We start from the raw sequence: 24,994 nt of genomic DNA, 5'->3' as shown, positions 1-24,994 counted from the left end.
GGAGTCTCCCCCTCTCTGTCTTCCCCTCCTCTCTCCATTTCTCTCTGTCCTATCCAACAACGATCACAACAATAACAACAATAACAACAACAAGGGCAACAAAAGGGAATAAATAAATAATAATTTAAAAAGAGAGAGTGATTCGGCAGGTGGCGCAGTGGATAAAGCATTGGACTCTCCAGCATGAGGCCTGAGTTCAGTCCCCAGCTCTACATGTACCAGAATGATGTCTGATTCTTTCTCTCTCTCCTCCTATATTTCTCACAAATAAATAACTTTAAAAAAAAAAGAGAGGGGGGGGAAAAGGAAGAAGAAAGGCCCCTCCAACCCTGGCCGGGCCGACCTCATAACCCTCTGCCCAATGCCAGATTCATGGCCACGCCAGGCTAGCCACGCCCCTTAACAAGATGGCGACTGCCTGTAGCCCCACCTCCCGTTGCCTCCCACCAATGATGGAGAGGCACGAGAGTTGGCGCGTGCGTAGTGCCAACTAGTGGGCGTGTCCCATGACGGGCGATCCCAACAAGTAACATGACTAAAAAGAAGCGGGAGAATCGGGGCGTCGCTCTGGAGGTGAGGGGAGAAGGGGCGGGGGTGGGCCACAGCCACGGCGGTAGCTGCCTGTCCCGGGCGGCGGGGTAGTGAGCCGGTCTTGTCGCAGCTTGGGGGAGTGGCCATGGGGAGGTCGCGTGTGGGGAGAGATGAGAGGACCCGCCTGGGACCGGGAGATGAGGGCGGGGTTGGGGGTCCCCAGAAGGGGAGAAGCCTGCACTAGAAGGGGAACCCCAAGGAGCGTGGGCCACAGAAGAGAGGGGGCAGGAAATAAGGAGGCCCTGAGAGGAGATTGTAAATAAATGGAGAATTCCCTAAAATTGGGGTAGGTGAAGGAGCTCATGCTGTGCGTGGCTTCATTATTCCTTGGGTGGAAGATCTTCTGAGGGGATAGAAAGAGCTTGTAGCTTGAAAATTACTTTGAGAACCCTTGGGACTTTGTAAAGGGAATTCTGGAATGAGGATGTTCCCAAGGTTTTAGAAATAACCTACTGCGTGTGGAAGGGGAAGAAAAGTGATGCGTATCCGCATACATGCTACCTTACCTGTTTTCTCAGCCCTCAAGACAAGCCCCTGAGATTTCCCGCTGAGGAACTAGGTCTCTGGAACTGAGAATCCAAGCACACGCGATTTTCCTTCTAGTGCATCATCTTCTTTTCCTAGGGGAAACTGCAAGACTGTTGTAGTATTTTTTGAAACGTACTACCTAATTCATTGGTTCACAAACTTAAAAATGCACTGGGGGCGGGGGGCAGATAGCAAACCAGAGTGCACACTTTACCATGCCTGAAAGCCCAGGTTCCAGCTCCAGGCATATAGGAGCATCAAACATTTATGAAAAAAAAAAATGCATTGGAGTCCTGCAGGTGCAGAGCCCCAGTGAAAACCCTAGCCGCAAATAAACAAGAAAAAGAATGCATTGTGAGTCATTTGTAAAGTTTGGGGGTTTTTTCCCTCCAAAAAAACGGAGAGGTGAACTCCCCCCACACCCCCAGTAGTTCAGTGGGAATTGACTGTACATTGAAGTCAAGCTACATACACCAGTGCTGAAACATGAAAGTTTTTGTTTGTTTCCAGAGCACTGATCATCTCTGGTTTATGGTGGTGCTGGGGATTGAACCTGGGACCTTGGAGCCTCAGGCATGAGTCTCATTTTTTCATAACCATTTTTCTATCCCTTCTCCCCACGCCCCATGAAAGATTTTCTTAGGACACCTTAAAAACTATGGCCCTACTTGGGGTGGGGGAAAAAAGTTTGTTGGAAATGTGAATCCCCTAAGAGAATAATTCACAGATGGTAAAATGAGATGGCATCATGTAGTGGGAAGAGAATAGACTTTATAGCCTTTCTTAGGACTTGGTAAGTTGCTGTAACAGACTGCAAAATTGAGTGACTTCAAAAACTAGAAAGAATTCTTTTTTCCTGTCAGGCTAGAGGAAGGACCTATATGCGTTGTTTGTAACGCATCAGATAGTAAATATTTTAGGCTTTATGGGCCATATGATCTGTTGGAACTCTAGGTGATCCTCATTATTCACAGTCTGCATTTATTAATTTGCCTACTTGCTAAAATACAGTTGTAACCTGTAGATCATTACTCACTGTGCTTTTGTAACCAAGAACAAATACAAAATGTGAGTCACCTGAGGCCCACATATCTAGCTGAGGTGGAGTGAGCTTTGTTTCAGCTCTTACACTGTAAATAAATGTCCTTTTTGTGTGTGGCTTATTCAGTGCCATGTTCTTTACTATTTGGTGCCTTTTTTTGCTAGTGATTGTGCTGTTTAAAATGACCCTCAAGTGTAGCGCTGAGGAGCTGCCTACTATTCTTAAATGTAAAAAGACTGTATGCCTTCCAGAGAAAATATGTGTTCAATAAAGCTTCGTTCAGGCATGAGTTATAGTGCTGTTTGCCTTGAGCTTAGTATTAATGATGCAACAATATATATTAAATAAGGTCTCTTTAAACAGAAACACACAGAGACATAAAAGGGTTTGTATTGATCAGTTGATGAAAATGTGGACAAGAGACTCTCAGGAACCTAACCTGGTTCAGTGTTCACTAATTCATTGCTGGCAGTGATTTTACAGATCATAAGTACCATAAGAGCAACTGCTGTACTCAGATAGGCTTGTCTTAGCATAAAAGCAGCCACAGATAGTATATAATTTTTAAAAATATATTGCTTCCCTTTTGTTGCCCTTGTTGTTCTGTTGTTGTAGTTATTATTGTTGTTGTTATTGATGTCATCGTTGGATAGGACAGAGAGAAATGGAGAGAGAGGGGGAGAAAAAGATAGACACCTGCAGACCTGCTTCACCACCTGTGAAGCAAGTCCCCAGCAGGTGGGAAGCTGGGGGCTCGAACTGGGATCCTTTCACAGGATCCTATGCCAGTCCTTGCGCTTTAAGCCACGTGCGTTTAGCCTGCTGTGCTACCACCTGACTCCCAGATAGTACAGAAATTTTACAGAGGCAGCTGTGTTCAATAAAACTTTATTTACAAAATCAGGTGGTCAGCCATATTTGCCAAGCCTTGTTCTAGGATACAGGAAACAGTGATTGTGTCATATTCCTTCCATCTTGTGGATCTGACATTCCTCAGGACCTTATCACCTCATAAATGGAAGCAGGTTTATCCCACTGACGTGCCCACTGGTAGGAAGAGGTAGCAAGTGGAGGAAACACATCCACATTGTTAAGGGTCCTGGACTCAAAATGCTCACTTTCCATTGACAAGAGCTAAGGTCCTGCACTCCCTGAGCCACCTCCCTGGCCACCGCACTGTGGTTTTGAGGACAAAATGAGAGGACATGTGTACCTCACTCAGGTAGTCAACAAATGGTGCTCTTTCATATTAGTAGCCTAGGTAGTTCTTTTGTGCCCACTTTGTTTGAACTTCACTTTCCTGGCGTAACCTGAAGGACTAGGACTTCATTAGGGGTGCTCCACAGGCCTTTGATGGCTTCTGTTTGACTGAGTCATCTTTTAACTGTTTTTGAGCCTGATTGGATATATCCTTTCCTAGTGCTTTATGCTAGTCACATTCATCTAATTTTTCTTACCCGATTGATAGCAATACAGAAATGCATATTTGTTGTCTTGGTCCCCATAGTTACTTTTACTTGGCTGTCCTAAGAGTTGAGATCTGTAACTGTGCCTTGGAAAAAGCTTGGCATCTGGCTGTCCCCCCACTTCCTGCATTGCCCCCAGCGGATCTGAGCATTGAATGTTCACTGATGCTCGCTAGCAGTAGATATTGTCCTCTTATTAAAAGTCGTGTGCTCCAAGCCAGTGAAGTGGTGATTTAATCAAAAATGTTTGTTAATATGACGAGTGCAATAAAACCCCCACAAGTGAGTGATCTCAGCACCTGCCAACAGTCTCCACTTGTAATGAAGCAATTACGGAGCAAGCAGGGCTCACCTCGAGGGTGGGCTCAGGCCAGCTACAGTGGGCAGTCACCTCCCAGGACAACCAAGGCACTTCCTAGCCTCTCCCACTCGTGATTCCTCTTGAGATCATCTTCAACTCCTTTGCCACCTTGTGAGACTTTCAAGTTGGGAAAAAAGAAAAGAAAACTAATTTTTGGTTTCTTAGAGTTAATTATGAATAATGAAAGAATTATAATTTAAATGAGAAGCCACCAGCTCTAGTACTGATATGAAGTTTGGTGGGAGGAGGAAAAAGTGTATTTCAACTCAACTGATAAAAACATTTAGAGTGGGGAGTCAGGTTAAAACCGCACAGCGGGTTAAACGCAAGGCAAAGCTGCAAGGACTGGTTAGGATCCCAGTTCAAGCCCCCGGCTCCCCACCTGCAGGGGAGTCGCTTCACAGGTGGTGAAGCAGGTCTGTAGGTGTCTCTCTCTCTTCCTCTCTATCTCCCCCTTCTCTCTCAATTTCTCTGTCTCTATCCAATAACAAATTAAAAAAAAAACATTTAGAGTGAAGGAAAGGTTGCACTGAAGTCTAAACTGTTTTAGGAGTTTTTGTTTTGTTTTTAGTGAAAGGAGGTGAGGCAGAGAGGAGAGACACTTCAACACTGGTCCACCATCCACAGAGCTCTCCTGGCACTGTCCATGATGCTCCTTTGTGGTGCTGGGACTGGGCCATGGTCCCACACATGTTAAGGCATATGCTCTGCTCTACACAGTGAACTGTCTCCCGGGCTCTAAGCTGTTGGGATTTTAGTTGACATAAAGCCTGTTTACATTGGTTAATCCCAGATAATAATGAGCTATTACTTGCTCACTGTGTTTCTCTTTTGCAACTGGGGCTATTCACCTTGATGTTATTAGATGTTCCAATAATCAGTTGGTTATTACAAGTATATCTGTTTATAGACTTTTGAGTTTTAGCTGACATCTTAAAAAGAATAGCCTGGGGAGTTGGGTAGTAGCGCATTGGGTTAAGCGCAGGTGGTACAAAGCACAAGGACCTATGTAAGGATCCCAATTCAAGCCCCCGACTCCCCACCTCCAGGGGAGTCCCTTCACAGGTGGTGAAACAGGTCTGCAGGTGTCTCTCTTTCTCTCCCCCTCTCTGTCTTCCCCTCCTCTCTCCATTTCTCTCTGTCCTATCCAACAGTGACATCATTAACAACAACAATAACTACAATAAAACAAGGGCAACAAAAGGGAATAAATAAATATTTTTTTTAAAAGGATAGTTTGGTTATATCTGGTTGCTGGTTCAAAACTCCTTATCAGTTTGGAAATCTTTTGGGTACATGTTCCAGAAAACTTGATCTCAGTGACCTAAGTAAATAGGAGGATGTCATTTTTCCCCATTATAAGAAATTTGGAGGTTGTTGATTATTGACATTGGTTCTAAGGCCCAGATATAATAGGGCTAGCATCTCTGCATTCTCTTTGCTTCCTCTTAGACACAAGATAACTGCCACCGTTCCATTCATCATATCCAGCTTTAAGGAAAGGAAAAAGGAACTACAAAACTCTTTGTCCTTCTGTCAGTAAACCATAAAATCTACTAGGAGTTTCCTAGCTAACACATCCCATTGGCCAGAACTAACCACCCATATTATCACTGAAGTTGAGAAAGCAGTTGTTGAGCTTTTTTAATTTAATTTAATTTTTTAATTATCTTTTATTTACTTGTTGGATGGAGACAGCCAGAAATCAAGAGGGAAGGGAGTGTTAGAGAGGGAAAGAGACAGAGAGATACGTACAGCCCTGCTTCACCACCCATTAAGCTTTCCCTTTGCAGGTGGGGACCGGGGGCTCAAACACAGGTCCTTGCACACTGTAACATGTGTGTTAAACCAAGTGCACCCAGCCCCAAATTTTATTTTATTAATGAGGGAAATTGGTGGTGGTGCACCTGGTTAAGCGCACATGTACATCATATGCAAGGACCTGGGTTTAAGCCCCCACTACCCTCCTATAGAGGGGACACTTCATGAGCAATGAAGGAGGTCTGCAGGGGTCTATCTTTCTCTCTCCCTCTCTATCTCTCCCTCCTCTCTCAATTTCTCTCTGTCCTGTCAAATAAAATAGAAAAAATGGCTGCTGGGAGCAGTGAATTTGTAGTGCCTGCACAGAGCCCCAACAGTATCCCTGATGGCAAAATAACAACAACAACAATAATGATGACGATTATGAGATTATTACTGAGAGAAAGCAAGGGGTTTTTTTGGTGGCATATATAAAATATTTTCTCTCTCTTTTTAAATTTTTATTTATAAGATGGAAACACTGACAAGACCATAGGATAAGAGGGGTACAACTCCACACAATTCCCACCTCCAGAACTCCATATCCCATCCCCTCCCCTGATAGCTTTCCTATTCTTTAACCCTCTGGGAGTATGGACCCAGGGTCATTATAGGATGAAAAATGTGGAAGGTCTGGCTTCTGTAATTGCTTCCCCACTGAACATGGGCTTTGATAGGTCAATCCATACTCTCAGCCTGTCTCTCTTTCTCTAGTGGGGCAGAACTCTAGGGAAGCGTGGCTCCAGGACGCATTGATGGGTATGTCTGCCCAGGGAAGTCCAGTTGGCATCATGGTAGCATCTGGAACCTGGTGACAGAGTAATGAAGCTGGTGGGTTAACATTCTATGCCTGACATCTCTGGACACAGACAAAGTGAAACATGCCAAGGTCGTACTGGTTGCATTAATTGGGTTAGGGTCAGCAGATGCAGTATCAGTTGGTATGAATTGGGAGAAGCATGCAGGGAAAGTGAGCCTCGCCCATATAAAATATTTTATTGGAGGGGTTAATGGTTTATAGTAATATAGTTGTTGATACATGTGTAAAATTTCTCAGTTGTCTGCAGAACACTCTTAGCCCCAGCTTAGGACTTGAACCAGGACTTGAAAACCCCCACCTTCCCCAGAGTCCTTTGCTTTGGTGAACTACACCAAACCCAGCCCTATTTCTACTTTGTATTTTCCCTTTTTGTTCTTATTTCTCAGCTTTCTGTCCACACGTGAGATTGTCCCATATTCAGCCTCCTCTTTCTAGTTTATCTCACAACATGGTTCCTTCAAGCTCCATCCAAGATGAGGTGAAGAAAGTAACTTCATGTTTTTTTAATAGCTGCGTATATTCTGTTGTGTATATATAACAACTTTCTTAGCCATTCATCTGTTTTTGGACACCAAGGCTTCTCCCAAGTTAAGGATATTACAAGTTGTGCTACTATGAACATAGGTGTACACAGATGTCTTTGGATAGGTGTGTTTGATTCCTTAGGATATATCCCAGGAGAGGAATTGCCAGGTCATAGAGTAGGTCTTAAGAGTTCTCCAGATGAAAGAGAACAAGATTATCATATTAGTAATATAATAACATACTAATGAGGAAGAGCAAGAGAGAGAGAACCAGAGCATCACTCTGGCACATGTGTTGCTTGGGATCAAGTTCAGGACCTCATGCTTGAGAGTCCAAGGCTTTATACACTGTGTCACCTCTCAGGCCACATTGAGCTTTACTATCTTTTGCATTGGACACAGGCAGAGGAGGAAGAGCTGGACATCAGTGTTGCATTGACCAACCAACAGCATCTACTTTAGGGAATAAATTGGGGAGTCATTTAAAACTTGGGATTAAAAATTGGAACCCTTAGCAAAAAACAAACATAAAAAGTTCAAGACCAATGAAAATTAAGGGGAGGTGGGAGGCTGCAGGGAACACTGTAATCATTTATTTAATTTCAGCAACAGCTGTAAAACCATAAGGGCAGAGAAGGACAGAGATACCAGGGGTGGATAAAAACAGTTTCAGGGGAGTCGGGCGGTAGCACAGTGGGTTAAGTGCATGTGGCGGCGCAAAGCTCAAGGACCAGCATAAGGATCCGGTTGGAGCCCCCGGCTCCCCACCTGCAGGGGAGTCGCTTCACAGGCAGTGAAGCAGGTCTGCAGGTGTCTTATCTTTCTCTCCCCTTCTTTGTCTCCCCCTCCTCTCTCCATTTCTCTCTGTCCTATCCAACAATGACGACATCAATAACAACAGTAATGACTACAACAATAAAACAAGGGCAACAAAAGGGAACAAATAAATATATATATATATATATATATATATATATATATATTTTAAAAAACAGTTTCAGGTCTGGAACAGGCCATGCACAAGGCTGAGGGGCACCCATCAATTTCCCAAAGCCAGGGTTAGAAGCAGCTAAGTAGAGCATGAATAAATAAAGACTGAATTGGTTAGAATGGCTGAAGGAGTTTCTTGAACGCTCACCCCTGACATCTGGGTCCAGTTGAGTGTTTGCTGGGTAGAGGTTGGGAGACTGTGGTGGAGCGGGCAGTGGGATGCTGTCTTGCTGGGAAGCTCCTGGTCAGGGGCTGGGGGGAAGGCTTACAGCACACAGAGACTATGCAAGGGCTGCTGACCATTAAATGAGCCTCACCTGCTGCCAGGCATAAGCGACAGGTCGCCACTGGGCAGGTGATTTCTTTCTGCAGCCTGCATCTGGCTCTGCTCCACTTGACGGGGGTCAGGAGACTAAAACCTCATTACCTAACGCGGCTGGATGTCAGCATGTGTGGAGTGGCTGTTTGCCAGCATCTTAATTAATGAATTCATAAGGCGCCGGGTAGATGCCAGTTCCTGAAAAGTGCTTTGAGCCTTTCAGTGATGAGGAAGCTTTTGCTAATTTATCAAAAAAAAAAAAATATATATATATATATACACACACACACACGTGTGTGTGTGTGTGTGTGTGTGTGTGTGTGTGTGTGTGTGTGTGTGTGTATTGAGCAGAAAAAGAGAAAAGCATCCCTAAATAACATCCTAGCCCAGGGACAACTGAAGGTTCCAGGCAAGGCCTGATGTGGGACTACTTGCAGAGCAGCTCAGCCTCCATCTTAGCACAGTTGGAGGCTTCAGGGTGTCTCCAAAGGTTCTAGAGCTTGTGTGAACTCCAACAGGGTTCCTCATGTATCTGCTGGTCCTCCTAAGAAAGAAACTTTGTACAGGATCTCCTGATCTGGGGAACCACAAATGGAGATTTCCTTCCTTCCTTTCTTCTCTCTCTCCCTCCCTCCCTGATATGGGCAAAGAGAGAGAGAAAAAGAGACCATAGTACCGAAGCTTCCTTCAGTGCAATGGGGGCCAGGCTCGAACCTGGTTCATGCACATGGCAATCAGCACACTATCCAAGTGACCTGCTTTTTTTTAGCTCTAGAGGTTCATTTTTTCTCTGAGATTCCTCCACAGAAATATACCCTGGACCAGACAACAGACAGCTCACTGTGGTAGTGCACAGGGTGTGCACGTTTGAGACTCTGGAGGTCCCAGGTTTAACCCCCGCCCCCCCCCCCAACCACCACAAGCTAGTTGTAAGCAGTGCCCTAATCTCTTTCTTTCTCTAATAAAAGTACATAAATCTTCCTTTTAAAAGAAAGAAAAACATCCCTTAAGTGGTATCAGGGTAATTAAGCTCTGCAGGGGTTGAGACTGGTCACCTGGAAAATTGAGGCCCATGAACCCCTTGTGACTTGGCTTTGTGTCTTAGAGGCCCCAGATGGAACACCCCAGCACTCTTGCCAGAGACCATCTGGACAAGAGAGTTCTGCCTTCTTTGCTCATTATGACAATTGTCCTGGGGCCTTCCTGACATATGAAAATGAGTGGATTTCCAGAAACCCAGGCTACTGGGGCTGGAGGTTTAGCAGCTGACACCGCTTCTTGGGCTGTGAATCAGAGTGACTTTGATACCCATGAGGGTGTAGGCTTTGCTTATCAAACCCAAATAGCACATTTTTTCCTTCTTGAAACAGGGTCTGTGTGTGTGTGTGTGTGTGTGTGTGTGTGTGTGTGTGTGTGTGTGTGTGTGTGTGTGTTGGAGTTGTGCTTTGGCAGTTGACTTGGGGAATGTGTGATGGCAAAGCAGCGCACTATCTAAGTGAGCTATTTTGCTGGCCCAAGAATAGTGGTTCTTTGCTTGGGCTATGGGCTAACAGCAGCCACTGATTTCCATGTACATCTCCAAACCTTGCTCATCTACAAACTGTGGGTCCTCCTAATACATTTCACAGGCTGTTAGAAGAATTCAGTGAGTGAAAATCTGTGAAGCACTTGGGAACAGTGCCTGGCTGGTGTGCACAGCAGGGAGTGTTTGGCTACTACTGATACTGTTGTGGCTTAGTTTTGCATGGACTTTGGGCTTCTGGAGGCTGCTCTACCTCATGCTGTGCTGCCACTCAGGCCGGTGAAACTTCCTAATTTGAGTTGGGCTCAGCTACTGACACGGAGCTCTTGGATTGGCCCCATGACCGATGCCTGACTCCTGAGGCTTACCTGCACTCAGTCACTCTGCCACTTGCCAGCCACCAGCTCCTGGAAGGTAGGCCAGCAAGACTAGAAACCACTTTCCTAAACCAGAAAGCAGAGCCAAGCTCTGAGTGTTCTTTCTTCTCTTCCTCAGATGAAAACCTGGGCTGAAAGTGACTCCTGAGAGAGTGGGTGGGGAGCCACATTCAGCTGCACTCAGGAGGACACAGTTTGTGGCTGTGCTTTTATGAGCCCCCAGCAGAGCCAGACCTGGAGCTGGCCTTCCCATGGGGCCCGGCCTGACTGGTGTGCTGGCCAGTTAGCCCTGTGGGGACTGACACACAACTTCCTTGCCCCCAAAGAGGCTTCACCTGGGGATTTGATTAGGGAGGCTCCCACTCCTGCAAAGATGCCTCCTGGGGATTTCAGTCGAATTTTACAGTTTCTCTTAACACAGTGGCTTTATGGAATATAGGGCCCCAGGGAGGCTTCCCTAAAGCGGCAGGAGTAAGATGTCATTCCCTCAATCAGGTGCTGCGATTTCGCCTCACCTGCTCGGAGCTCCTGAGCTTCCAGGAGCTGCCGGCACAGTGCCACTAAACAGTGAGCGCTACATCTGAGGGAGGGGTCCTTAGTGAAGGCCTGTGGGAGAGTCCCTGCCCCTGGTGGCTTGGAAGAGTCATTCATAGGTCTGCTGTTCAAGTAGTCCTACACCTTCACCCCCACCCCTGGCAGGCCTCCTGGGGCCCTCTGCCTCCTGTTGAAGGGGTGCTCCTCCCCAATCCATGCCTCTTACACCTTTGCTTCCCACCCATCCCTCTCCCTTCTCCCTCTCATGCTCCCATGTGGCTTCCCTGCTTGGACTCACAGGACTGGGATAGCTCTCTGAGCAGGTTTAAGCCATTGCTTGGCTCGAGGTCAGGAACAGACTTTCCCACCAGGCCTCCCTGTGTATTCACCACCTACTTCTCAGTCCTCTGAACTGTTCTCACAGGTCTGCACACTCCCAGGTCCTCAGCTCTGCATGAGGTGTCAGAAGGCACAGTTTGCCAACATGTAGGGTGCTCACACCATAGCCTTTCTTCTTGGGGTCCCCTTATAGCAGTGCTTCCCCTGCTGACTGTCACCCTCAGTGGCTCAGACACACTGCTTTTCTTCCACTTGGTCTTTTGAAGATAAATGTAACACATATCCTTTTTTTGACTTACTGTATTTCATAAGATAGAGAGGCCAGAGCAGCACTCTGGTACACACAGTGCCAGGGATTAAACTTGGGACCTCATGCTTAAGAGTCCAAAGTTCTCCCACTATACCACCTCTGAGGCTGCTGGAACACATGTCTTAATATTATTGTTCATCAGAGACATTCACTCTGGTCAAACTGCCTGAATGGCTGCCTAGTCCCAGTCTGTACCTCAGCTGTCTCTGCCTTGTCTTTGACAGCCACAGCCAATAGTGTGGCCCCGCACAGCTCCAGGAAAAGCCCCAGCACCTGAACTAGGATCTGCCAAGCCATGCTTTCACTGCCAATTGACTTAGTATCCAGCCTGTTGCTAAGAGTCCTGGGAGTCTTCATGACCTTGATTCTAACCTTCTCCCACCGAGCTGGCTCAGTCTCTTGCTGGGGCTTTTTCTGCCTTAGTCCTGGGGTTTTGTACTTACTCTCAACTTGGCTGGATGCTAGGCCCCTCACAGCCACTGGCTCAGGCTGCTGAGACCCACGTGCTGTTCCAGATCTCCTCAGGACACTCTGGCTCCAGAGCCTACCCCAGCTTCATTGCCAGGGCAAGCTCATGAAGTTTCTGCCATGTTGTGTCCTGAAGCAGGTGGACAGGCCAGACCGTATAGGATCGCTGTTCTGGTGGTGTGCATGGCAGGCCCCCCACTGCTGACCCCTTCCGTTGATTCAGGATGGCCGTGTCTATGTCTGAAGGGCACTGCTCCCCACTGCTTCCAGTCTGACCAATGGAGATTCCTTTGTCTTCCATACCCCCAGTTCTTTTTTCTTTTCTTTTTTCAACTGGTATGATATGGCACCACTTCTGGGTCTACCTTTTCATCCCTTATTTTAAGGAGGGAGAGAGATTTTAGCACAGTTCACCATTCGTGAAGCCCCACCACCCCCATGCTGTACTTGGTGCTCCCACCTGGCACTGAGGCTTACACCCAGTGTAAGCCTCGCTCATGATGAAATAGCCAGCCTACTAGTGAGCTATCTCCCATCTCTTTGACAGCCTCAGTTCTTTCTTCTTCTTCGACTAATTTTTTTTTTCTTTTCACCTCTGGGGTATCACTGGGGCTCAGTGCCAGCACTACAAGTCCACTACTCCTGGAGGCCATTTTTTTTCCATTTTATAGGATAGGACTGAGAAAAATTGAGAGGATAGACACCTGCAGACCTGCTTCACCTACTTGTGAAGTGACCCTCCCCCCCACAGGTGAGGAGCCAGGGGGCGTGAATCAGGATTCTTGCGCTGGTCTTTGCACTTGGTACTATGTATGTTTAATTCGACTGCATTTGCACTACAGCGCAGCCCTCCTTTGACTTTCCACAAATGAACTCAGATCCATTCTCTGATGATGATAGTAAACATGGGATATTATGCATTAGATATAAAACTTTCTAGCCATGTGTTGGGCACTGTCTAAGCACCTTACATGCATTACCCATTATCTCCACAGCTCTTTGAAATATTTTTACTGTACCCATGAATACATTGAGGCACAGAATAAAGGAAATCACCCAATTATGTAGCAAGTACAGCAAACTCAGGCACCCAGTGTAGCCACACTCCTTAATACTATACTTTTTGGGGCCAAGTGGTGACATGCCTGGTTGAGAACACATCTTACATTGCATAAGGACCCAGGTTCAAGCCCCTGGTCCCTACTTGCAGAGGGAAAACTTTTCGAGTGGTGAAGCGGGGCTGTAGGTGTTTCTCTTCCTCTCTGTCTCCCCCTTCCCTCTCAATTTGTCTCTATCCAATAAAAATAAGAAAATTAAAAAAAATACTATACTTTTTAAGAACCACAACTTCAGACTTCTGAGTATCTGGCCTCCCAACTACCTGTCCATGTCTTTCCTTTTCTCTCTTTCTCTCTCTTAAATTTCTTTATTGGGGGATTAATGTTTTATAGTCTACAGTAAATACAACAGTTTGTACATGCATACCATTTCTCAGTTTTCCACATAACAATACAACCCCCACTAGGTCCTCTGTCATCCTTTTCCAGGGCCTGTACTCTTCCCCTCCCCACTCCAGAGTCTTTTACTTTGGTGCAATACACCAACTCCAGTTCAGGTTCTACTTGTGTTTTCTCTTCTGATCTTGTTTTTCAGCTTCTGCCTGAGACTGAGATCATCCCGTATTCATCCTTCTGATTTTTTTTTTAATTATTTCTTTATTGGAGGATTAATGTTTTACATTCGACAGTAAATACAATAGTTTGTACATGCATAACATTTCTCAGTTTTCCACATAACAATACAACACCCACTAGGTCCTCTGTCATCCTTTTTGGACCTGTATTCTCCCCCACCCACCCACCCCAGAGTCTTTTACTTTGGTGCAATACACCAACTCCAGTTCAGGTTCTATTTGTGTTTTCTCTTCTGATCTTGTTTTTCAATTTCTGCCTGAGAGTGAGATCATCCCAAATTCATCCTTCTGTTTCTATCTTATTTGACTTAACATGGTTTCTTCAAGCTCCATCCAAGATGGGCTGAAAACAGTGAAATCACCGTTTTTTATAGCTGAGTAGTATTCCATTGTGTATATATACCACAACTTGCTCAGCCACTCATCTGTTGTTGGACATCTGGGTTGCTTCCAGGTTTTGGCTATTACAAATTGTGCTGCTATGAACATGAGTATACACAAATATTTTTGGATGGGTGTGTTTGGTTCCTTAGGATATATCCCCAGGAGAAGAATTACAGGATCATAGGGTAGATCCATCTCTAGCCTTCTGAGAGTTCTTTAGACTGCTCTCCAGAGGTTGGACCAATTGACATTCCCACCAATAGTGCAGAAGGGTTCCTTTGTCCCCATAACCTCTCCAGCATTTGTTGCTGCTACCTTTTCTAATGTATGACATTCTCACAGTAGTGAAGTGGTATCTCATTATTGTCTTTTTTTTTTAATATTTATTTATTTTCCTTTTTGTTGCCCTTGTTGTTTTATTATTGTAGTTGTTGTTGATGTCGTCATTGGATACGACAGAGAGAAATGGAGAGAGGAGGGGAAGACAGAGGGCGAGAGAAAGATAGACACCTGCAGATCTGCTTCACAGCCTGTGAAGCGACTCCCCTGCAGGTGGGGAGCTGGGTGCTCGAACCGGGATCCTTAGTTGGTCCTTGCACTTTGTTCCACCTGCTCTTAACCTGCACGCTACCATTCGACTCCCTCATTGTTGTCTTTATTTGCATTTCTCTGATAATCAAAGACTTAGAGCATTTTTTCATGTGTTTCTCAGCCTTTTGGATCTCTTCTGTGATGAATATTCTCTTTCTTCCTTTTTTACCAGGTTACCAGCCCAGTTCTGACTCTTAGGTTTCTTAATACTGGTTTCCTTATTCAGTCCATTTCTTCTCCCTTGTTCCAGGCTGCTTTTGCTTTCAGCTGGTGGTAGAGAGGACGTTGACCAAAGTACAAGATTTGCACTGGGGATCTGCAAAACACATAATCCTTGGGTATACAGTTGAACGTTGACTGAAAATCCAAATAATGACTTCCTTTAAGGCCCACTTTCTGGATCCTCTTAATTTTTCTGGGCACATCTTACTGGGCTAGTTTCTCCATAGCTACCACTACTGAACCAACTCACAACTAGAAGATGCATTTTCACACACACACCTCCAACCTTATCTGCATCCAGGTTGTTACCTGGAGCCTGCACCCATTGGTCTAGGTGCTCAAGAGCTGGCTTCTGTCTCAGAAATGCTGTGGGGTGTTAACTGGCAGCAGAGTCAGTCTCTACGGGTACCTCCTGGATACCGAAGAGCCTCCTGACAGTCTTGGCCTCCTCAGCCCACATCAAGCAGCTGGTTATAAAGAATGGGAACTTGCTATTTAGAAGAGAATCAGAAAGAGCTGTCAGCATGGCAAATATTCATAGAGGGAGGTTAGAACTCAAGTCCCTAAAACCTTGATTTGTGTTGGTCCATTTAAGCCTCATTAAAAAGTGGTAAATGAAAGTGGGGATATTCAATGGAATTGCAGATAAATCGGGCTTGTTCAGATAAAGGCCTCCCACTGCCAGCTTCACAAGCCCTGCCAACTTCAATTTAAAGATTTTGCTTAGCATGAGTTCCTGGCCTTGCTCTGGACCAATTACCATTTGTCTGGATCCTGGTAGCTTTCCAGGGAGTGTTTAGGGATGGACATCCCCAACTTGCTCGCTCCCACAAATGGCATGCAAACTACAGCCCGGCTCAGAGCACAGCAGGGAGAAATAACCTAGGACCAAACACTTGCATATATAACATGCATGACCAACCTGTATGATGTGGGCTATATGTGTGAGTTTATATGTGTGGTCGTAGTGGTGGTGGCAGCGGCAGTAATGGTAGCAGTAACGGCAGCTTTCCCTAGCTTCTGTGGGTCCAAGGGAAAGGTTGTCAGATTTCATTGCTATGAGGCTAAGTGGTCCCCAGCTCCTCAGCTTCATCCCACCCACCCAACTCTACCCATGGGTGTGACTACAGATATGAAGGCTACAGAGACCAGGCTTTGTAGTAGCTAGATGGCCACCATGCCTCCTAGGACAAGAGCTACAAGGAGGCATCGTCGGGAGGTGGGGCTATGAAGCAGCAGCAGCCGTGTTTCTCTCCTCTCCTCTCCTCTCCTGGATCAACTAGGAATACCAAAGAGATCATCTGGGACTGCAACAAGACAGGACTAGAACGACTTCAGGAACCCACCAAATTACCAGTGAGTGCAAACACGTGTGGCTTGTGAACAGAGAGGAGCCTAGGGAGAGATTAAGTGGCTGGTAACAGTCTGGCAGTTTACCAGTTGAGACGCCACCTCCAGTCTGTTTCACCAACAAAAAGACGGCTGAAGGGAAGAGAGGACTCCCCTTCTTCTTCTAGCGTTTGCCAGGACTCCCCTAAGACTCACCAAATGCAACTGTGATTCTCCATTGCTACTGCCCTCACAATCTAGAACAGTGGGGGTGGGCTGGGGGGGAGGCCCTGTGCTGACACCAGGGGACAGAGAACTAACTAACAAGAAAACTCAGGAGAAGATCTATACCTCAGTGGCCTAGCAGTGGGGCTGTGAGAGTCTCTTTGCATAACCACTGTATTATCTCTGCCCCCACCCTACTTTATCTCTTGATCAGGAGTCAGCAATTAAGCTAAGAAGCCTACTTACACTTTAAAAGCCCTCAGGCTCCCACAGCCTACAGGGAAGAAAAGAACAAAAGATTTAAGCCACTGTGCTCCAACTAAGGGATTAAAATAATATTGAAACAACTGTCAATTTCCACAACTGTGAACCCTCTACTTACCTTACTTGTCAATCCAGGCAGGAGTGATCAGTAATTTGAAAAGTACTGAGAGAGGAACCTCATAACATACTATATAGAATGGTTAAACCAACAAGAAGAAATATTGGAGAAATGAACCAGGACAAGAGTCCAGCTAAAAGCCCCCCCAAAGGTTGAACCACAAAATAATGAGGTCAACATCCAAACACTTGTTAAGGAAATAGTCACAGGAGTGAGTAAAGAGTTTGAAAGAATTGTCATCAGAAATGCAGAAACAACCAGTGAGACTCTGGAAGAAAACTCTAATTATCTCAAGGTTATTAGAGAGCTGAAAGCTGAAATAGCTGAGCTAAGAACACAACTAGCTGAACAAACTAAAACAGTATCAGAACAGGGTAACAAAATAGATGAACTCCAGAAAACAGTAGAGGGCAGAGAGAATAGAATCAGTGAGGCTGAAGACAGAATTAGCAAGATCGAGGACGAATTAGAGACAACTAAAAAAAGAGATCTCAAAAAGAGATTAAGAGATACTGAAAACAACAGAGACCTATGGGATGACTTCAAAAGAAACAATATACACATTATTGGCTTACCCGAGGAAGAAAGAGAGGGAGGGGAAGAGAGCATTCTTCAGGACATAATAGCTGAAAACTTCCCTAGTCTAGATAACATCAAAGACATAAAGATTCAAGAAGCTCAGGGTCCCAAAAGGAATTAACCCAGACTTCAAGACATATCATATTTAAAATGGAAAGGAATAAAGATAAAGAAAGGATCCTGAAGGCTGCAAGAGAAAAAACAGTCACCTACAGAGGGAAAAATGTAAGGTTAGCATCAGACTACTCCACACAAACACTACAGGCCAAAAGAGAATGGCAAGGTATCTATTGAGTGCTCAATGAGAAAGGCTTTCAACCAAGAATACTGTATCCTGCTAGACTGTCATTCAGACTAGATGGAGGCATAAAAACCTCAGACAAGAAACAGTTGAAAGAATCAACTATCACCAAGCCTGCCCTGAAAGAAGTTCTGAAAGGTCTCCTATAAACAGTCAGACCACCATAAATATGCCATATATTAGAACACTCTAAAAATATACAAGAATGGGTTAAAACATCTTCAATCTTTGATATCAATTAATGTCAGTGGCCTGAATTCACCTATTAAAAGGCACAAAGTAGGAAGATGGATCAGAAAACACAACCCAACAATCTGCTGTTTACAGGAAACCCACCTAACTCAAGGCAAAAACAGACTCACAGGGAGAAGACCCAGAAAAACTGTATCATAAATGAAAGAAAAGATATCACAACAGACACTGCAAAAATTCAACATATCATGCGAGGCTTTTATGAACAACTATATGCCATCAAGCTAGAGAACTTGGAAGAAATGGACAATTTCCTAGATACCTACGAACTTCCAAAATTAAATAAAGAGGAACTAGATAACATGAACAGGCCTATCACAGCTAATGAAATTAAAAGAGTTATCAAAAACCTTCCCAAAAATAAAAGTCCCGGACCAGATGGTTTTACAAATGAATTCTACAACACCTTCAAGGAAGAGTTAATACCTCTACTCTTAAAAGTCTTCCAGAAGATTGAAGACACTGGAATACTCCCTTCCAGCTTCTATGAAGCCAACATCACTCTGATACCAAAAGCAGACAGGGACACAACCAACAAAGAAAACTACAGAACAATATCTCTGATGAACATAGATGCTAAAATAAGGAACAAAATTCTAGCCAACCAGATACAGCAGTATATTAAAAAGATTGTTCATCATGACCAAGTGGGGTTTATCCCAGGCATGCAAGGTTAGTTTAATACACGTAAATCAATCAACATGATCCACCACATCAATAAAAGCAAGACAAAAAACCACATGGTCATATCAATAGATGCAGAGAAAGCCTTTGACAAAGTCCAACATCCCTTTATGATCAAAACACTACAAAAAATGGGAATAGATGGAAAATTCCTCAAGATAGTGGAGTCTACCTATAGCGAACTTATAGCCAACATCATACTCAATGGTGAAAAACTGGAAGCATTTCCACTCAGATCAGGTACCAGACAGGGCTGCCCACTATCACCATTACTATTCAACATAGTGGTGGAAGTTCTTGTGATAACAATCAGGCAAGAGCAAGAAATTAAAAGAATACAGATTGGAAGAGAAGGTGTCAAACTCCCTATTTGCAGATGACATGATAGTATACATAGAAAAACCTAAGGAATCCAGCAGGAAGCTTTTGGAAATCATCAGGCAATACAGTAAGGTGTCAGGCTACAAAATTAACATTCAAAAGTCAGTGGCATTCCTCTATGCAAACACTAAGGTAGAAGAATTTGAAATCCTGAAATCAATTCCTTTTACTATAGCAACAAAAACAATAAAACATCTAGGAATAAACCTAACCAAAGAAGTGAAAGACTTGTATACTGAAAATTATGAGTCACTACTCAAGGAAATTGAAAAAGACACTAAGAAGTGAAAAGATAGTCCATGTTCATGGGTTGGAAGAATTAATATCATCAAAATGAATATACTACCCAGAGCCATATACAAATTTAATGCTATCCCCATCAAGATCCCAACCACATTTTTAGGAGAATAGAACAAATGCTACAAATGTTTATCTGGAACCAGAAAAGACCTAGAACTGCCAGAACAATCTTGAGAAGAAACAACAGAACTGGAGGCATCACACTCCCAGATCTCAAATTGTATTACAGGGCTATTGTCATCAAAACTGCTTGGTACTGGAACATGAATAGACACACTGACCAGTGGAATAGAATTGAGAGCCCAGAAGTAAGCCCCCATACCTATGGATATCTAATCTTTGACAAAGGTGGCCAGACTATTAAATGGGGAAAGCAGAGTCTCTTCAACAAATGGTGTTGGAAACAATGGGTTGAAACATGCAGAAGAATGAAACTGAACCACTCTATTTCACCAAATACAAAAGTAAATTCCAAGTGGATCAAGGACTTGGACCAGAAACTATCAGATACTTAGAGGAAAATATTGGCAGAACTCTTTTCCGCATAAATTTTAGACACCTTCAATGAAACAAATCCAATTACAAAGAAGACTAAGGCAAGCATAAACCTATGGGACTACATCAAATTAAAAAGCTTCTGCACAGCAAAAGAAACCACTACCCAAACCAAGAGACCCCTCACAGAATGGGAGAAGATCTTTACATGCCATACATCAGACAAGAAGCTAATAACCAGAATATATAAAGAGCTTGCCAGACTCAACAACAAGAAAACAACCCCATCCAAAAAATGGGAGGAGGACATGGACAGAATATTCACCACAGAAGAGATCCAAAAGGCCGAGAAACGCTTAAAAAAATGCTCCAAGTCTTTGTCAGAAAAATGCAAATAAAGACAACAATGAGATACCATTTCATTCCTGTGAGAATGTCATACATCAGAAATGTTAGCAGCAACAAATGCTGGAGAGGTTGTGGGGACAAAGGAACCCTCCTGCACTATTGATGGGAATGTCAATTGATCCAGCCTCTGTGGAGAACAATCTGGAGAACTCTCAGAAGGCTAGAAATGGATCTACCCTATGATCCTGCAATTCCTCTCCTGGGGATATATCCTAAGGAACCAAACACACCCATCCAAAAAGATCTGTGTACACATATGTTCTTGGCAGCACAATTTGTAATAGCCAAAACCTGGAAGCAACCCAGGTGTCCAACAACAGATGAGTGGCTGAGCAAGTTGTGGTATATATATAAGTTGTGATATATATATATTACTCAGCTATAAAAAATGATGACTTCACCATTTTCAGCTGATCTTGGATGGACCTTGAAAAATTCATGTTAAGTGAAATAAGTCAGAAACATAAAGATGAATATGAGATGATCTCACTCTCAGGCAGAAGTTGAAAAACAAGATCTGAAGAGAAAACACAAGAAGAATCCCAACTGGTAAAAGACTCTGGGGTGGGTGGGTGAGGAGAATACAAGTCCAAAATGGATGACAGAGGACCTAGTGGGAGTTGTATTGTTATGTGGAAAACTGGGAAATGTAGTGCATGTACAAACTATTGTATTTACTATTGAATGTAATTAATTCCCCAATAAAGATTAAAAAAAAAAAAGGAGGCACCCTCAGAGATGCCTGTGCCAGGCCATCACATACATGAGTGGAATGGGCAGATCGTGCGCTGGACTTCATACTGGGCAGCAGGTTGCACCATCTACCCTAAGGGCTCGCAGAGTTTAGGACGATAGAGTTTGGCTGCAGACAGCTAGCTGCAAGACTGTATGTATGCTCAGCCTCACAAGAGGACTGGTTAATGTGCAGCAGAGAAAGCCTTGCAGAGGAAGTGACATCTCCAGAATTAATAAACTTTAGGGCTCAAAGTGGTAGATCACTAGATAAGGTGCCTGCCTTGCCATGTGAGAAGCCTTGGTTTGAGGAATGGCACAGTCTCCAAGTGAAGCTCTGGTGCTATGGCATGTCTCCCCCTTTCTCTGCTGGTCTCTGAGTGAGGAGGTTGGCTAGAGTGGTGAAATCACACTTGTGTGACGCCCTGGCAAAACAGAGAATGAAAATTAAGCTCTGAGCCCCTAGTGTGTGATCCGGTGCCCCTGATGCAATTTGACAGACGGCTGGGCTCTGTGTGAGAGAATGCTGTACAGAACTGACCACATACTGGCTGGAAGCAGTTGTTCCAGCTCTGCTGCTGGACACTGACACTCAATGAGCCTACCCAGGCTACCCAGCACTCTCTCCCCTACAGTGCGGGTTCCAGGAGAACCAATAGAGTTGCCCGCCCCCACACCCCAGGCAAGGCCTGTGTCCTGGGGGTGGGGGGCTGTTTCTCAGCTGTATCCTGAAAACAGCCCTCTTTTTGGTGCCCACAAGCAGTAACACAATTAGCCAGGCAGTTAACTCAAGTTCTGCAGGTGATCCTCCTATCCCCCCAGGGCCCTACTTCAAACTGGAGTTGGCAACAGGATAGACTACAACAAAGAGGTTGGGCACTTGGTGGACTGGACCTTGGTGTGAGGGGAGATACTTGATCTAGAAGTGGCTGGAGTGGAGGAGAGGTAGAAGGCAACTCTCCTGACACCAGTCCCTGAAAACCTAGGACTCCAGGATTTGTACTTCCAGTCATTGGCCCATGTCTACAGGGGCCATTCCAGACGAGCAGAGCAGAGAACTGAGACCTTATGGGAAACACACTCCACTCAACCCCCAGGAAACTCATTCCATTGAAGGAGGAGGCTGTTCTCTCACTTGTGAACTAGAGATCATACTTGCTATATTCCCGGAGGGTGCCCCCCCCCCCCCGCAATAACATGGTGAGAATATGTGAAGTCAGGGGTCAAATTAGCATTACAAAGACCTAAGGCACTGTTCAGTCTGCAAGGGGCACAGTCTCTCTGCACCTTCTTTCCCACCTGCTAAAAATCTCTGCTCCCACTAGCAGGGCAGAAGTGCAAGAACAAGCCTGCGACCAGTTAGACACCCAGGGACTATAACAGAGACAGATGAACTTGCAAAGTCAATGCATGATCCCAGAACCCACCAGGGCTAGATGTCCAGTCCAATACTTGACAAATCATTCTCCCTCAACTTAAATTATTTCCATAAGAACAAATCTTTGATTTTCCCATAATCAAAACAAATGGGAAAACTGATGCCTCTGACAACTAACCTTTCAGGAACTTAGGTATTTACCACACAAGGTGCAGCTATCTTAGGGGTGGGCACTATTTTTATGCACAAGAACCAAGTCAGAAAGAAGTGCTTTTGAACTTTTTCATATTTAGCAATTTTTCATTCTTGGGGGGGGGGGGAAGTGTCTACTTACAACAACTGTGTCCACCCTTCATGTGATTGCTCCCATTGTGGGCCCAGCTGGGGCATGTGCTGGGGAGACAGCTGAGGAGCTGCCTCCTATCTGCCCCAACTCATGCTTGTCCAGGGGCTCAGGACAGCTGTGAGATCCTGAGCAACACCCATAGCCATTCCCAGTGGGGCTCAGGCTGTATCCCGTAGAGGACAGCAGAATAAAGGTGCCAGGGTAGGCAACTGCCCCCAAAGACTAGAGGTTTCTGCCCCCATCCCCCTGATCTCAGCTGTTTGAAAACTTCAAGTCTGCAACCATTTCTGTCTTACGGTGCACTGTATGTTTCAGATCGATGGGCTGGAGAAGAAACTGTCACAGTGTCGGAGAGACCTGGAGGTTGTGAGCTTCAGACTCTATGAGGAGGAGCTAAGCCCAGAGGCCAGGTAATGCACCTGCCCCCCTCACCCCTAACAAGACAGGGATAACCCTGAGCTTCCAGTCCCCACCCCATACACACACCTCTGCCTTTATTCCTCTTATCCAACCTGCCCTGGTGTGTCAGCTGCCCCTCCGGCGGGAGGAAGGAAAAGTACTTGAGCCTTCACAAAAACTCCCTCTCCCCCTCACAGGAGGTCTCTGGAAAGGGAGAAAAACAGCCTGATGAGCAAAGCTTCCAACTATGGTAAGAAAGTTTCCTTCTATAAGCAACTCTCCCTTCCAGTTCCCAGGGTCAGGAGCATGTAGACAACCCAGGGAACCCAGCAAGGTGACCAGAAGAAAGAAGGGCCATTCCCCCGAGGCCAGCAACCTGAAAGCAGCAACAGGACCGATTTGCTCCTTTGTTCTGAGGGAGGGAGAGGGAAAGAGGCTTGTGGGTCTCCTGTGGTGTTAAAGGGTGGCCAGGCCTAGAAGAGATGTTCACATTACCCAGACTTGAAATGTCTGTCCTTATCCTCCTCACCCCCATGGGAGTGAGGGACATGAGGGCCAGGGTGGAGGGAGGATCCCCTTGTGCCTGAGAAGGGCCACTGTAGGTGGAGCAATGCTGCCACCTTCTGGATGTCAAGGGCAGAGTCCGGCAGCTCCTAGGCAGGGCACATAGTAAAGGGAGCTGCAGAACCTGGGTAGAAAGATCTTAGAGGCCCCTCAGACTTATCTGAGGGGCCAGCCCAGCCAGGATTCAGCCCAGAACAGTTCAGATGCTAGAAAGTCTCCCAGACATGCCAGTTTGAATCAACATGTAAGAAAAAGCACAGAACCCACCACCCATAGGCTACATGAGAGTACAGGACTGATTTCTCAACTAGCTTTTTAATTTTCCCTTTTATTGAGAGAAATGGAGAGACACCTGCAGACCTACTTCACTGCCTGTGAAGTGACTCCCCTGCAGGTGGGGAGCCGGGGGCTCGAACCAGGATCCTTACGCTGGTCCTTGCATTTCGCGCCACATGCACTTAACCCACTGCACACTACCACCCGACTCCCAGCTGTTTCTTTGTAGCATCCCTAGTTCCTGCTTATTGAGCTGAGCTCCCAGTATTAAGGACTGGACAGGGAGCACTGATGTTGCCTCGCCTCATACCTACTCCAGTGTCTGCTCCAAGAGCCCTGCTGCCCAGTTTCTAATTGATCAGATGAAGCATCATGGCAGTCCTGTCACCTTTCCCTCTACACACCCCTCATATGCACAACTTCATTCTTCTCAACTCCAACTACATTTAAAGTTGAACATTTGGAGTTGAATAGCACTGGGCATTGGGCTGTTTTTATAGACTGGGTGGGATCTCTAGCCCAAAGGTTGTGTGGGACTCTGAGCAGAGCAAGGACTGCCCTCAACAGTGTGGGTGCCCATCTCTGAGAGGCAGGTGACAGCAGATGGACACAGATGACCTGCCCACCCCCACTGCCCTGTTTCATCCTAGAGAAGGAGCTAAAGCTGCTACGGCGGGAGAACCGGAAGAACATGCTGCTCTCTGTGGCCATCTTCATCCTCCTGACCCTCATGTATGCCTACTGGGTCGTGTGAGCTGAGATCCCGCCATTCCCTGGTCAGGACCAAGCAGGCCCATCACGCCTCATGAGGACCAAGGTGCAGGGGCACATCTTCCCCATCTAGATGCCCTAACCACAGCTCCCCATTGGCCTAGCCTCTCTTGCCTCCCTGTCATGCTGTGGGACATTGTCTCCAGCACACTTGTGCTGGCTCCTCCCTTAGCCCAATGGAAAGGTAATAAAGTTCAGGTTGCTCTGTCCACTGAGTAAATGTCATGGTCTGACTGTAGCTGGTGGGCACTGGGGGTGGCACTCAGGAGTCAAAGAAGAGCTGTTCAAGAGAAAGCTCTTGGCTTGGCACA

The 24,994-nt window shown here is 45.5% G+C and overlaps 1 protein-coding gene across 1 annotated transcript; it reads left to right on the top strand.

The window, feature by feature from the left end:
* The first annotated feature begins 469 nt into the window (after window positions 1-469).
* CCDC167 (coiled-coil domain containing 167) lies at window positions 470-24,892 on the top strand. The gene is made up of 4 exons (XM_007517811.3): window positions 470-573; window positions 22,989-23,083; window positions 23,270-23,322; window positions 24,563-24,892. Exons 1-4 carry the CDS (start codon window positions 532-534, stop codon window positions 24,664-24,666), a joined length of 294 nt encoding a protein of 97 aa, XP_007517873.1. The 5' UTR covers window positions 470-531; the 3' UTR covers window positions 24,667-24,892.
* Window positions 24,893-24,994: the final 102 nt, after the last annotated feature.

This window comes from Erinaceus europaeus, chromosome 4 (assembly GCF_950295315.1).
Source record: "Erinaceus europaeus chromosome 4, mEriEur2.1, whole genome shotgun sequence".
Taxonomy (NCBI): domain Eukaryota; kingdom Metazoa; phylum Chordata; class Mammalia; order Eulipotyphla; family Erinaceidae; genus Erinaceus; species Erinaceus europaeus.
This window is presented reverse-complemented; position numbering and strand designations above follow the sequence as displayed.